The following is a 15492-nucleotide window of genomic DNA, read 5'->3' on the forward strand; positions in this document are numbered from 1 at the left end:
TGAGCTCTTTGATACAGATTTGGAGATTGATGTTAAACTAGTTGCAACATCACCTCCAAGAAATCTTAGCAAACAAATCCCACCTAATTCAACTCTTCTTTACTCTTGGAAGTGAAGAAACGCAGATGATAATCCTTGTAATTAGTGTATCTAATTCTCTTCTCACTCTAATTTAATGCACAAAAAGCTAATTGAGCTTGGGATTTACTATGATGTCAAGTTAAGACAAAACAAGTAATCTAAATAATATCACATGGTGAAATGCAAAAAGAAAGAGATAAAAAGAATAATATAACAAGGTCTTCCAAGGCCAAGATCTTGTAAGCAATGCAAAAGTAGAGTGGGGATGTTCTTAGTGATTATTGAGGTTTGTTTCTTAGCTTAGACTTCAAAGTTGCATGAATCTTAATTGCTAAATTGTGGAGCTTCCAATTAGTTGAAATTTTACTAGGCAAGATAACTATTTCAAAGTGTGAATGATACAATTCTTTAAGGCCTCTAGTAGAACCCATCATCGTGATGACTTGATTGAAGGAATAATCACAATTTGATTTCTAACATTAGTTGTGGAACTCGCTATATGTAGCCCCAAATTGCATATAGTGGCCTCAAAATAGTCTTAAACAATGTAAAGGTAGAGATTCTTGGTTGCATTGGCAATGTGATTGCATATGCTCAAAAGGGCTAAATGTTATAAGACCTCCAAATGAGGAGAAGCCACCATGGACAATAGGTGTCAACAAGGGTCCCAAGTTGGACACAAAGGGACCTAACCTTGACAATTAGATGGTCATGAGATGGCCTATGTGGACTCAATTATTGGGTCAAGTGAAAAAGAGTTAATAAAGGTAGTGATGTAAAATGGGTGAGGACTTATTAGATGCACCTCATAATATATTATGTATGGTTTTTGCAACATTAAAACATTTTTAGTATGACTTGCCTCGGTGGCCCAATCAGATGGTGTGGGGAGTGGAGGCAAACCATGGAGTGCATTTACAACTAGTTAACCTCCAACAATATATATCCGTAGAAAATGCTACCCTTCTACACAACATAGCTAGCTATTGAGCACTTACACCTTCTACACTCATTGCCCTCTATCCAACTACTCTATTTAGATTAGCATCAACTTGGATGTGGGTAGAGCTTTCAACCATAAGGTATATCAGTTTGATAAAAGAGATTTTTTGCTCTCCCATCCTCTCTTTTACTTGTGGTCATTGTCATCTTCCTTTATGCTATGTTTTCTTTTAAATTTCGCAACATTGATGTTACAAATCAAAATGTCATTTAGAATTGGCGAGTCGCATATATATCCTTTACTAATTGACATTGTTTGGAGGTTTGTGTAGTCATGAAGATAATGGATAAATAGTGTTATTTCTTTGACTATTTCGTGTATCGAGGCTCTATGACCTATGCTTTTTCTTGTACGAGGCGTTTCCTAGAATTTAATGTGGTAGGAAACATCTGGAACTCTTACCTGACTAGTCGTTTCCAAAACTTCTAGTTATGTTGGTGTATATACAGCACAAAGATGACCATCATATATGATATTCCGACACACGTCGTGATGCTCCAGTCTCCCCAGACTGTATTGAGTACGAGTCTGCCAAAACACGTTAGTTACATAGCAACTCTTGTTCAACCAAGAAAACCAAGTTTGGTAGCTGTGGAGCATCTACGTGATGGGAAGAATGCCGGTAACCTTAGCCGAACTGGTGGCTACAAAGAATGGGGAACAGCTCAAATGCCTTGCAGACGCGCTGAGACTGAAGAACCAAGCCTTCAAAGACAATCAGAAGAGTTGAAATTTTCGCTTATTCGTTTCAAAGAATACTTTAGAATTGTCTGAAAACAGTGCCATGACCAATAACTTCACCAGACAGCATGTAACATATTTCGTGTTCCACAACAAATAGAACAAGACTTATTTGCAAAAGAAAGGAAACAATGAACACGAGTATTTCTTTACATGTTTGAGTGGCAATGCACCCTTCAAGTGCACAGCAACTAATCTATGAATGCCATTGACGACTGAAGACAACTGTGAAAGTACAACGGGCTTGACTGAGATGGATGCAGGGACCTAGATGACCATGGTGATGGCAGTGTACCAAACGAGAAGTCCATCATGAATTCCCACTTCCACTGACAGTCCTATTTATCTGTAAGGGAGGAAAAGGCATAAATCAGGTAAACAGGAGTGATTTTAGATAGTAAAAGACCTGCATATATTGGAGCATACCTTTAGTAAGTATTTTTTATGTATCTTCAAGGCCTCCTTACAGGCTTTCTTCGCATCCAACTTTCCTGTTATTTCGTTCAAAAGCTGAAAATGAACTTCGTAAGTTAAAAAGAATGCGGTTTGGTGGTGTTTTTTGCAATGGTAGGGAACTGGACCAATGCTTTTGAAATGAATTACAGAGCCACTTCATCTTTGAGCATATTCATCACCATCACACATTCAGAGCAAACGTGATAACAGGAACTAGGGAACAGGTCCATACCTTTACGACTTCATCAAGACCAGGAGCTTCTTGAAGCCTAGTCCGTTGGGATTCAAATATGCTAGCAGCACAAAACACCACGAAAGGTATCTCGTGGGAAGCTCCATGCCCATATTTGATGTTTTGTCGTTCGAATTTACCCCATCTGTAAAACGACTTCCCTTTTCTTACAATCCAGCCACTTCCAAGATCTGGCTTTGACACATGCAGTACTTGCTGCTGTTGCAAACCAGCATCTGGATCATACTCTAAAGACCACATGATCTACAAAGCAGATTGGTGTCCACATCAAAACCAGAATGCTGATAATATTTAGTTTAGTAAAATGAACCAAGAATACTAATTATCACAACAGTGAAGTAAGCATCTAAGAGCAGCCTGACCTAAATGTAGCATTCAACAAAAAGCTGTTTACTCAATGAGAGAAAAGAACAGTGCGGAGTCAATTAGAACAGTATAAAACATGCTCTTTAACAACCGTGTATCAATTTAGAAATTGCTTGTGATATGTCCCTTATCTCTACACGTTATTCTAGCTTTTTGGCTCCCAGGCACAAGGGCCCCCCTACACTTGTAGTCTGTACCCTCACAGCTCCAAATGGCGCTTAAAAGCCAAATGTGCTCAAATCCTAAAGCTTTGGAAGTTTGTGCTTTGCCTCCTAGATATCACCAGAGATGAAGTCTCCCAAAAAGAAAAGATATTAGAGCAGGGAGATTTATTTCATCTGGTCTCCATCAGCTACCACCGACTAGCAGCCAAAGGGAAAAGGAGGCAGCCACTTCTCTTCAATCACTATTTGAGATCAGACGATTTTCCTATCCTAGGCGAGGTTCTCTATACAGATTCTTGCATCTGTGGAAGATTGATTCTCATTTTAGGAGCTACCAAAAGAGATTCAAAGGCAAAGACTATAGGATCTCAAGGGAGTCAGAGCAATGATTGAGGCCATGACAGAGGGAGTATCTCTTGACTGGAGGACAGATACAGACACTTCTCATACCTGTGTTGGTCTCTTGGCTTCTCCAGAGATTATAGTGGGATCGAGTAGTGGGTGTGGAGGGATTCATTCCTTGGTAGGCTATGTGATGTGGCCTTCCTTGGCTACACTACTAGGCTGGGGAGGATTCGGATTAGTAGGATCATAGCACAACCAACAGCCACCTCCCATAAGCATATCTGGGCATCTCAAACTATTCTTATCAGATTTTTTGAGGAGGTTAGATGACAGTTTTAGTCCTAAGAAGAAATCCCTCTTCCTAGGGCTATTAGCTCATAGGAGCTTAGTAGTTGGTACTTGGCTTGGATACAGCAGGACCTAGTGGCAAGCACAAGTTGTGATAAGCTAGAGAAGACACAAAGACACTGCTTATGGGACTATCCTTGATCTAAGGAGGTATGGAGGGGTGTCCTCTGGATGATATTCCACAACACAATAAAGACCATGTTCGTAACATGGGGGGTCTATAGCTTAGGTCATAAACAGAAGCCCAACATATGGATATGAGGATGTTCAAGGGAGCCTTTCTTTCCTCATGTAACATTGTCATAGATAAGAGCTGATGCCTAGTACTATAGCCTAGTATATTAGGATCACAAGGTGCATCCACACTATAAACCTTTATGATGTATCCACACCAAAGACTTTTGATAGTTTGGAAAGAAATCATCCACACTGTGTATGGGAGATGGAAGAGGACTCTAGCACCTTTTTCTACATTGCCCCTCACATGGTTTGGCATTACAACCCACTAGATTGGTTGTTCACACAATAATTGTATGTATAATGTATGTAGCTACTGTTGAGAAACCCTTCACCCTTCACCTACAGTTTGCGTTTTTGCGTTTTGCGTTTAGGGTTTGCAGCCCCAAAAAGGGGCACCATCCTAGACTGACTGTGCCTATTTATAGGCCACTCTCTCATTCATTCCTTACGGCTGATTCATTCAGTCCGTCACCTCTTCTCTCCAGCCTCTCCACTACCCTCACACCCCTTTTAGGAGGACATTGCGGTTCGTGGTTCGTGGCTGTCTTTATCATCTTCCTTGTGCTACGGCACCCTTGTTCCCTTGTATCACATTCACTCCATGATTCGGAACTTCATCATTCCATTCATTAGAGTTTCTTCTCTCTTCTCTTGTCCTCTCCATGTTTGCCGAGTTCACTTCGTGTTTCTCCCCGCCAACCCTACTGTCTCGCTGGTACGTCATCTTTTGACATGGTATGAGAGCCAAATCTGCTCACCTAGCAGCGAAGATCTGCTCAAACAACGGTGAAGATCCTCCACTCTAGTGAAGGCAAAACCCACCTCTTTTCTTCTTCCACTGCATCAAAATCTCGTTTTTGCAGATTTCAGGTGTTTTAGCTTGCTGCCCACACCCCGTTTTTGCGGAGGACATCTCAGCCGAAGCTGTTCATTGTTGTCTCCATCAGTTGGCGCTTGATTTCCAGTCCTCTTCACGCAGTTTGGAGCTGATTCCAGCCATGCGACTGCTGTTCCTGTGCAGACCTGCTGCCGTACAGCCTGCCACATCATCACAGTCCTACTGCCTACGTTTTTAGTCTTTCTCTCTCCTGTATGCTGTCCTGCCTGCGTTTTTAGTATTTCTCTCACTTGCTGCCTGCGTTTTTAGTCTCTCTCTCTCCTGCAAGCTATCCTGTTTGCGTTTTTAGTCCTTCTCTCACTTGCTGCCTGCGTTTTTAGTCATTCTCTCTCCTCACTTGCGTTTTTCTACTGGTTGCAACCTCTTACTGCTAGTTACATCCTCCTCCCACTGGCAGCTCACTTCCAGCCCTTCCATTGCCCTTCTATCCCTTGTGGCGGACATTGCAGTTTGTGCTTCACACTACCCTCACACCCCTTGAGGCGGATATTGCGGTTCATGGTTCGTGGCTGACCTCTTTCACCTCTTCCTTTTTCAGCAAGGCACACTGGTACCCATGGCTTCTTTACCAATAGATGGCCAGACTGCTCGATGCTCCTACTGTGGCATCACTGGACACACCATCAATGCTTGCCGACTTCGACCTTTGCTCCCCACCTCCCCGGAGTATATGTGTCTTCCATCAGGCACTCCTTGTGCCACCTCTCCTTTCTGGGCCACAGAGATTGTTCTACATCGACTATCAGAGTACTATGCTCAAGGCAATAAGACACATCCGCCATGCACTAAGTCCTTTCAAGCACATGGAGGATCGATTGGCACTAGGACCTCTTGGAGATTGTCGCAATGCCAGCGGTAGTCTTCTCCCACTTATTTTCAGGTACAGTGGCTTCCACGACCCGTGGTTCTGCAGTCCGCTCCATCAAGAGACAGTGATTGTTTGATACCATCTCCTTGTCAGTCCGCTCCTTCGAGAGACAGTGGCTGCTCGACTCCTTCCTCTTCTTCGGCTACCCAGTTTGCTCCACTGCGAGACAGCAACTGTTGCCCACCTCTTGCTCATTCCGAGTCTCATTCTTCCCCACCCTTGACTATTCAGGTTTGAGAGGCTACCTCTAGCTCTTTGGCACCCCAAATACCTTCTTCGGCATGATCGGTAGTACTTTCTTCGTCATCAGACATTTCGGAGTCCATGATCCATGAGTTTTTTGGATTTCCTATCTACTTCAAAGGGGGATATTATTTCTTTGCCCTCAAAGGGGGCATCTACTTCTTCGTCGACTTTAGCAGAGGCCCCTCCACCTCCCACCTCAGAGGGGGAACCTACTCCACATGAAGTTCTTCACCCATCCTCTACTTTTTTGGGGTGGCTGTCTTCGACCAGTCATCTCTTCTATTGATACCCAAGATCTTCAGGTACCACCTAGATCGGGACCTCGGAGGTTCAGCCGTGACTTGGTGACGAGGCCTTCGTATTCCTTCCAGCATGGATGCACGGATCTAGTGGCTTCTCCCCTGAGATTGAGTTTCGGGTTCTCTAGTTCACTCTATCTATTGTTCTTTACTGCAGGTTACCTTTCAGGTGGAAATCTTGGATCTTCGAGATCCCCTACATCTTCTTCCTCCTCTTCTCTTCTTGCCTTGGTCACTTGGTCAGCATGGAGCCACCTCTCAAGATTGAGTACGGGCATATTCTTATGGTTCTCGGCACCACACAAAGTACAACATTCCTCCTATGCATTGCATGTTTTCATAATCTATGTACTAGGGCGCTTGGGCAAGTGAACAATTTCCCCACGAGGGACACTGTCCAAGTGGCACTTGCTGCATAAGCATTGCATCTCCACCTCACTCTTCTCTTGTTCCTCTTTTTGGGCTTGAGAGGGGTTGTTGAGAAACCCTTCACCCTTCACCCACAGTCTGTATCTTTGTGTTTCTGCATTTTGCGTTTAGGGTTTGCAGCCCCAAAAAGGGGCGCCATCCTAGATTGACTATGCCTATTTATAGGCCACTCTCTCATTCATTCCTCATGGCTAATTCATTCAGTTCGTCACCTCTTCTCTCCAGCCTCTCCACTACCCTCACACCCCTTCAGGAGGACATTGCGGTTTGTGGTTCGTGGCTGTCTTCATCATCTTCCTTGTGCTACGGAACCCTTGTTCCCTTGTATCACATTCACTCCATGATTCAGAACTTCATCATTCCATTCATCAGAGTTTCTTCTCTCTTCTCTTCTCCTCTCCATGTTTGCGGAGTTTACTCCGTGTTTCTCCCTGCCAACCCTACTGTCTCGCTAGTATGTCATCTTTTGACAGCTACTCTTTACAAAGTTTCTTGTACTTTATATCTTGCCTCGAGGGGATTTTTATCGAGGTGAATTAATAGAAATTCTTTTATCTAAAAAAGAAAAAGGATGCTAAGCTCTCCAAAGAAGCCTATCTGAGTAGGATTAATAATATCTAGCATCATCAAATAAAGTTTGAGACTAATCACATGGGATTTTATAACTAGTTCCTAGCAAGGTAATTAGCCCTCTTGGTATACTTCTATGTCATCTACCTAGCCTCCACCAATCCAAGGGGTTTGCTGTCTTGGTCATGGCAAGCCCTTGTTTCAAGCAGACCCTATGCTTCAGCAAGCTGCCTCTGTGCTTGTTTATCAAAGGCAACCCCCGTGCTCAAGCTGGACCTGAGCTTAAGCAGCCTCTGAGCTTCTAGCATTCAACCATGAACATAAATTTAACCAAAAAGCAAGTGAAATTTTGTTGTCATATATAATTTCCAGCCTCCTTTGGCTTCCCAAAAACATCCACCCCAAATCCAAGCTTTAATAGCTCTTCAAATCTTTTTTTTTTTTTTTGGTTTTGTTTTTTGAGCCGGGTGTCTAATCGGACTCGAAGGTGGAAGCCTGTGCCACTAGCAAAGCCGGAACCCTGTGCCACTAGCTTATGGTAGCTCTTCAAATCTGTATACATGCTTTGGGTGGATTAGATGAGGATTTGTACTTGATTCAATGGCAGACAACAAGCTTTCAATTTGATATAGACCTTGATCCGTCACACTCCTCAATCCGATCTTTCACTCCTCCACTCTTTCTTTGATATCAATTGAAAGGATTCGATTTAGATGTGCAATGGAAGGGAGATAGCAAAAGATATGGAGGCTCAATCCATCTTCATTCTTCTTTATCTTTCATTGTCTTATTTCTCAACATGTGACCATGCCCTCGCAGGAGGCATCATCTGCAAATATAGAGAATACTACACCGTCACTAGGGGACCCTACCTCGTTGCTTTAGCCTCTCTACCCTGGGATGAGAGTACCTCTTGAGTAGTTCCACATTGTATTTGGCTTAGACATCATTTTGTACTCATCAGCTATATATTGTTCACTATTTATTTTCCATTAGATGACAGCTATTTTGGGACATGGAAAATTCCTTGACTTTTCAGATGTGACATTTTAGTCTCATAGGCCGATTTGGCCTTTTGTAGATGTTAATATAAATTTTCTTCTCTCTGTGCCATGGAGCTGCATCCACCATAGTTGCTCCTCACCTTGTGGGCTGCACTACCCAATAGTGGTATTAAAGCCACTACCGTTGCTACAACCATCAACACATCTACCCTCCTTGCTAGGCCATTGCCACCAACAACTTCACTACGACTGCCCGCTCAAGTTGCTAGCATTAGAGTGCTGCACCACCAGCCCTAAGAGGTGCTACTATTGCTTGCCACTAATGCATGGTGGTGGTCCACCGCTACTACCTCCAGTACCTCGTCTCTCATCCACGACCTATTGCTCAACACCTTGTATGCTTGCCACACATGCGGCACAATCTACCACACCTCCATCTTTAGCTCCCACTGTCCTAAGCCATGTCAACAACCTATTTTGTACCATATCACAGACATTTAGCTTCTTGACACAAGACATCATGCTAATTCCTTGCACACCATCTACAAATCACCCTGCTAGCATGCATTAGCCACCTATTTGCATGTGGCTGCTGCCTACTCAACTTGCTACCAACATGTCGTCACCATCTGCCACCATTGCATGCTAGTTTATTGCTACCTCTAGCAATGAGCCAATACCACTACCTTGGTTCTTCATGCCTCTACTTGAGTGCTTCGCCTTGACACCATTGTGTGCGGTATATTCATGTGAAAATGTTCTTTGGGTATGTCCTTGCGCGTCTTCTAACTACCTATAACATTGCCATGCCTCTCCCTGCAATGCCTCTCTATTGAACAACCTTCAATTGTTGCACAGATCATTCAATGAAGAGCCCCCTATGCAAAATGGTATCCTCCATCCACATATCTAAGTATGGCATCACCATCGATAAGTTCTTTGGCATTGGCCTCTTGATATAGACGAACAAAATCCAACTCATCCTTGTGAGGCAAGATGCATCGACAGTCGTATCCATTGAAAAACCCAAAGATATTCAAGGGAATCCATGATCTCATCAAGATTGGCTTGAGAAGAATGAGAGCACGTAGGCCATCATTGGGCCCAATGGTCAATCCCTCCGACAATCATCTTGACCTCACCAAAACAACCAAACAGGTATGGGTCAATCTTGCAAAAACTTATGCTACTGACATAAATAAATCAAAATTGCTCTTGAAAATGCAATTATACAGCCTTCCCTACAATCCCACTGACTATTTCAAGTAACATCTTGATCATCTTAGCCTTCTTTTTCAACAATTGATCACAATTAAAAGTTTTCTAGATGAAGATGATAAAAAGCTTCTTCTTAACAGTCTCACAGAGAAAGATAAGTTTAGAGATACTGTTACACAACTCAAAGTTGGTCGGGGAGATGAGCTATGAGGAAATGGTCATTCTTCTGGATGATGAAGAACGCAACAAAGATGCTGATTTGATCCCAAATGCCTGATATACAGAAAAAAAGAAGCTGCCCAAGTGTACTTCTTGGAAATGTATTGGCCATACCCTTCACTAATGCTTCAAATAAAAAAAGAGAAGCTCTAGGAGAAGCAACATACCAACTATGTAGCCACTCCTACACCAACAATGATAGTGGTGTAGATGATCATCTTTCAACCCCAACAAAGCCTTAACCATCTCCATTCAATCATTATACCAAAACAATGGTAAACAAAAATTTAAATAGCTTTAAAAATATATTCAAGAAAAGGTAATAAAAATGTGATTGGAATTAGACATTGGCTATGCACACGCATGTGCTATGAGTCAAGACCTTTCCATCACATTATTAAATAATTGTGTGGGGTACTTTATATGGACTTTAATCCAAAACAATTTGCATTTCCTTTTTGTTAAAATTCTATTGAGAATAAAATTCGAAGGGGGTTGGTAGCTAGTTCCCCTACCCTTTATGTTGAGCCCGACAACCATACTTGAGTTTTGGGCCCCTCGTTTCCTGCGCTATGCTTTTGAGCCACACTACCTTTTGATCAGCCTCTAAGCCATGCACATGCACCTTTGCACCATGCTTGTTAAGGGTCCTTGAGCTTGTTGGTAGAACACACTATGTTCTAGCTCCAAGTGCAAATCTTTTTATTGTGTATATCTCCTTTCCAAAATCTGTTGTATGTGATCAGATACTATCTCTATTGAGGTCTCATGTAAGATATTCCCCATGTTCTCTTTCTTATGTTTCATATCGCACAGCACTCTGACATGGTATCAAAGCAGGTTTGGGGCTGATCAAGCATGGACAGTCTTCAAGAGGAGGATTTGGCACAACATGAAGGTTGCATTTTCAGCATATGGGTGCAAGCAGGAGGGCTGTGCATCAAGTCAAGGTTGAAGCAAGCAAAGGCATGTGTGAAAGGAGGCTTGTTTGCTGTTTCTTTGTGTAGGGACAGCTGACAAAGCATGGAGAAGGTTGTGTTTTGAGCCTTTCGAAGTAAATTTGTGTTTTTATCATCTCTAGCTGTAAAATTTTCATGTGCATGGCCAAAAGAAGTTTCATCAGGCTGCCTTTTGGAGCCAAAGGGGAACTATTCCACATGTGTGAAGCTATTCTTACGCGAGTAGGATGTCTTCCAAGGTTGACATGGAGTTGTAGGCCCTTATGGATTGCAAAGTCCTAGTCTTACTAGCTCTTCCCCAATAATAGAAACTTGATGGAAGAAACTACAGCATCTAGTGAGTGATGATGGAAGTGATGTTGGAGTCTTATGATTTGTGGAGCTTGTGATTGAAGCCATTGATCATTCGGCAATCAAGAAGTCATCAACCCTTTCTCAAACCAAGCAATCACAATTGGAGAAGACCCGAAAACATTGGGACAAGCTAAGTGCTCACATTTGCTCGTTTCTCTTCCTCCCGTGTACACCTGCCGTCGTTGCTCACATCAAGCATATATTGGCTGCATTTTGATCAGTTGTATATTAGATGATGTCTATGAAAAAAGTCCCCAAGGAAGTGCAGATGCAAACTTTGGACCCAAACAAGTCTGTGTCTATGTGGGATCACATCAATCAATTGCAGCAATTGTAGATGGGGATTTTAACTGCTGGAAAGGTAATCTCTTCTAAAGAAATGGGAGTGACTTTGTTGTCACAGTTGCCCCTTGGGCTAGTTTCTACTCTTCCTTAATTACCTCCAATTGTATACATACCACCAAGTGGAAGGAATTGGTTCCTATGGTTCTAGACCAGGAGGAGCAATTTAAGTCCCTAAATCCTCAAAGATTTGAGGCTCCTATGAGTCCAAATTCCAACGACAAAAAGAAGGGTAAAGACAAGAAGAATGACAAGTCTAAGAAGGAGAACTGCATAGCTTGTTGCATATATGGAAAGTTTGGCTATTGGAAAAATGATTGCGCATTGAAGGACAAGCAAGACGACAAGAAGGGGAGACAAAATTAGGATTCAGAGCCATCAAGAACAATCGCTACTCCCTCTTCATCATTTGTTCATCTAGAAGTAGTCGAGACACCTTCTACATTTGAAGTAACATGGATGGCCCCCCAAGCTCATGAATGGATTGTTGATAGTGGTCGTTTCTCCCACATAGGGCTCACCCTCGAGCCAACGAGCTAGCTGCACACTGGTTAATCACCATATCCTAAGAGCTAGTGTCCCATTCCACCAACCCACACTATCCCAGTGTATGGATGTGTTGCTATAGGCCAAGAGTCCAAGAGTGGTGATCACAAAATCATGTGCACAATAGGGCTTTGAGTGCTATAAATAGGACTTGGCTACCCTAATCTTGAAGCGCCCCTAGTGCATTGGTACCAAGTTACTTCATGACCACTATGACCAATGCTACTAGCACCCATCTAGATGTCCAAGGATGATTAAGAGGACAACAATATATACAAGCTTTGGTATGGCGAAGCCCTTACTTCATATGTTTTTTCTTCACAATCTTAGAAAGAGCCATGGCATTCTCGATTCAGTCACCTCAACTACAAGTATCTTTGGAAAGCAACTCGTGATCAATTGGTTTGTGGCTTACTAGATGTTAGAGTGGACTGTTCTTCTTGTGTATCTTGAATCAAAGGCAAGCAACAACAAGATGCTATTCCCAACAAAGCTTCTCATCAAGCTACAAGCCCCTTTGAGCTTGCATCTAATGATTTGTGTGGATCAATGAGAACGAAGTTTGTTAAGGGGAATATCTATTTCATGCTCTTTGTTGATAATTTTAGCAAGATGACTTGGGCTTATTTTTTGCAAGATAAGTCACTAGCCTTCTCACATTTTAGAGACAGACTCATCTCTAAAGAAAATGAGTCTAGACGAAAGCTAAAGACAATTTGGGTTGGTAAAGACAGGGAATTCACATCCAACAAGATGGATCGCTTTTGTGTGGAGTGAGGGATTCATCAAGAGTTCGTGAACACCAAGACCCTATAGGAGAACTGTGAATTGGAGCAAAATAATAGAACTTTGATTGAGATGGCAAGGACTATGCTAAAGTATCAACAAGTTTCCCAATTCTTATGGTCAAAGGTGGTGGCCACAACTATCCATATCCTTAACAAATCACCCACAATTGATGTTCCAACAATAACTTCGTTTGAGGCGTACTTTAGTCAAATTCTTAATGTTTCTTATTTCAAGGCATTCAATTGTGATTTATATGTCTTCATCTAGTGCAAGAAGCATGATAAGTTTTGAATTGTAGGCCAAAAAGCTTAGGTTTGTTGGCTATAACTCTCAATGAGTGGGTTATTGCATTTATGATCCAATTTCTCAAGATATCTACACCAACTATAGTGTAAGATTGGTTGCAACTATAGAGCAAGGTGAGGAGCACTGCATTCTTGGAGATCCAGGTCACAACTTGTCATCAAAGCCAATCCATGTGGAGCCAATGGAGTCCAAGGCTCCTAAGGAGGAGATAGTCTCACTATTAGATCCTCATTTGATGGATGTTCCTAAGACTTATATAGAGTCAAAGCGGAAAGGGGAGTATCCTTCTCCTCCATGCATGGTTCGAGAGACACTCCATGATACAAGGATTGATGGTCTTCCCGATGGACCACGGTGGTCTCGATGGAACTAGCCTAAGAGGTATTACACACCAACTATCTGTTCATGATTCGTGCCATACAAGAATCAAGAACCTACAACAGTTCGAGAGGCGGCATTGAAGTATGATAATTGGCAAAAGACCATGGAGCAAGAATTGGAGGTTATAGAGGGGAACAACATGTGGTATTGTGTGTCTAGGCCTACTCATCGCAAAGTGATCGGAGTAAAGTTGGTCTTTAAGACCAAGTATCTTAGTGATGGCACATTGGATAAACGTAAGGCTCACATGGTGGCTAAAGGTTTTGTTCAAAGGCCATGTGTAGACTTTGATGACACTTGTGCTCCAACTATGCAAATAGCCACCATTTGCATTACACATTATACTTGCCATCGCCAACCATTTTAGTGGCTGGTCTACCAATTGGATGCGAAATCGGCTTTTTCGAATGGAGATTTGAAGGAGGAGATCTATGTTGAGCAGTCTCTTAGGTTCTCACGTTCATATGGTCAAGTGTTTAAGTTGAAGAAGGCTCTCTATGGCCTTAAATAGGTGACTTGTGCATGGAATGAAAACATTGATGCTTTCCTGAGGGAGAAGTTGGGGTATTGAAGGGCTACCTCCAATCATGTCCACACTTCAGCCAAAGACCATTGTTTTTGTGCTCTATGTGCATAACTTCATAGTAATAGCTGGCCATTCCTTGATGATCGAACAGACCAAGGATGCCCTTGATGAGAAGTTTGAGATGACAGACGTGGGCCTGCTACATTTGTTCTTGGATCATGAGATATGGCAAAACTGAGAAGGATCTTTCTCTTTCAACAGTGGTACGTACAAGAACTTTTGACTAGCTTTGAGATGTCCTCATGTCAACCAATCTCTACTTCTATAGATCCAAATTCAAACGCTTCAGCCTATGCAGATTCACCGACTGCTAACGCTTCATGTATTGACTATTGATGGGATCTTTGATTTGCCTCATTAACACTTCGATTGATGTTCGTTTGCCAATTCGTTTGCTTGTAGGGTTCATGAGCGATCCCAAGAAGGTTTGCTCGCAAGGCTTTCCACTTTATTAGGGGGAATCCTGATCTTGGCATCTTCTATCTTGTAGGTTCAAGAGACACCAATGTGGTGTTGCAGGGATGGACGGATTTAGATTGGCCTCATAATGTTGATATTTGATAATCAACTACACGACTCTGCTTTCTACTTCGCGCAAGTGTTGTTCCTTGGAGCAACAAGAAGTAACTTACGGTTGCTCTATCATTAATGGAGGCTAAGTATTGAGTAGCATCTTCTACCACCTATGAGACTATGTGACTTTGACAGATATTGGGAGAGCTTTGTAATAGGCCGCCGTCCCCTACCGCCATAATAACTAGGGGTGGAGGAGGAGATTGCGATAGATAACTGAAGTTAACAAAGTGCGGACATAGGTAGAGATGACAACGACAAGAGGGGGAGTGGAACTCCAAGTCGACACTAAGAAAAGACAGGGGGGACGACTCTCTCCTCCAACAAGTGGGAGAAGAAAAAGCCATATGCCCTCTCTGATCTGCATAGCATCCTAGCTCCTCCAGCATTGCATTGTGGTCATCCACAAGGACCACACAAGTCAAATAAGCAAGTTGGTCTGAATAGAACTCTCTATCATCCATGACCGCCGGTGACTTGTAGGTTGGATATATCAATGCGGCAAAACCATGGATGGGCTTATGCATCCATGCCTATCTCCTCTTTGTTATCTCTAAACCATGTGCACGCTCTGTCTCTGTGATCATTGTACAAGCACATGTCTCCACCAATGCCGCTCTAAAGAAGTGAACGAGAAGGCCCTGGTGGACCCCTCATAATCACTCATACGTAATACCCTATAAAAGGGAGTCATGACAATGACAATGGCACGGACTTTTTGCCAAAATTGCTCATTAAGGCACAAGTGCTGCATGGATTTGGCCTCCTCTCTCTCATGCTCATCCCACTCATTCCATAGAGTGGACACCATTGTCTGGCGCAAGGCGGCGGACCGCACCTCATAAAGGCGCTCCAACAATAACCACATGTAAGCAAAGCGAGTTGAAGAAGGCTTTTTCAACTCTATG

The 15492-nt window shown here is 42.7% G+C and overlaps 1 protein-coding gene across 1 annotated transcript in view; it reads right to left on the bottom strand.

Moving 5' to 3' along the window:
• Positions 1-1798: 1798 nt before the first annotated feature.
• Positions 1799-15492, bottom strand: part of LOC148013475 (rab GTPase-activating protein 22-like) — a 136083-nt gene continuing 122389 nt past the window's right edge. Inside the window, exons 10-12 of the mRNA XM_087668614.1 lie at positions 2514-2777; positions 2252-2335; positions 1799-2171 (exon numbers count right to left, since the gene is read on the bottom strand). Coding sequence (XP_087524740.1) covers positions 2136-2171; positions 2252-2335; positions 2514-2777 — 384 coding nt within the window. The 3' untranslated portion in view covers positions 1799-2135. The remainder of the gene's footprint in view (positions 2172-2251; positions 2336-2513; positions 2778-15492) is intronic.

This window comes from Lygodium microphyllum, chromosome 26, assembly GCF_053477565.2.
Source record: "Lygodium microphyllum isolate KBCC chromosome 26, Lygodium_microphyllum_v1.1.10, whole genome shotgun sequence".
Taxonomy (NCBI): Eukaryota; Viridiplantae; Streptophyta; class Polypodiopsida; order Schizaeales; family Lygodiaceae; genus Lygodium; species Lygodium microphyllum.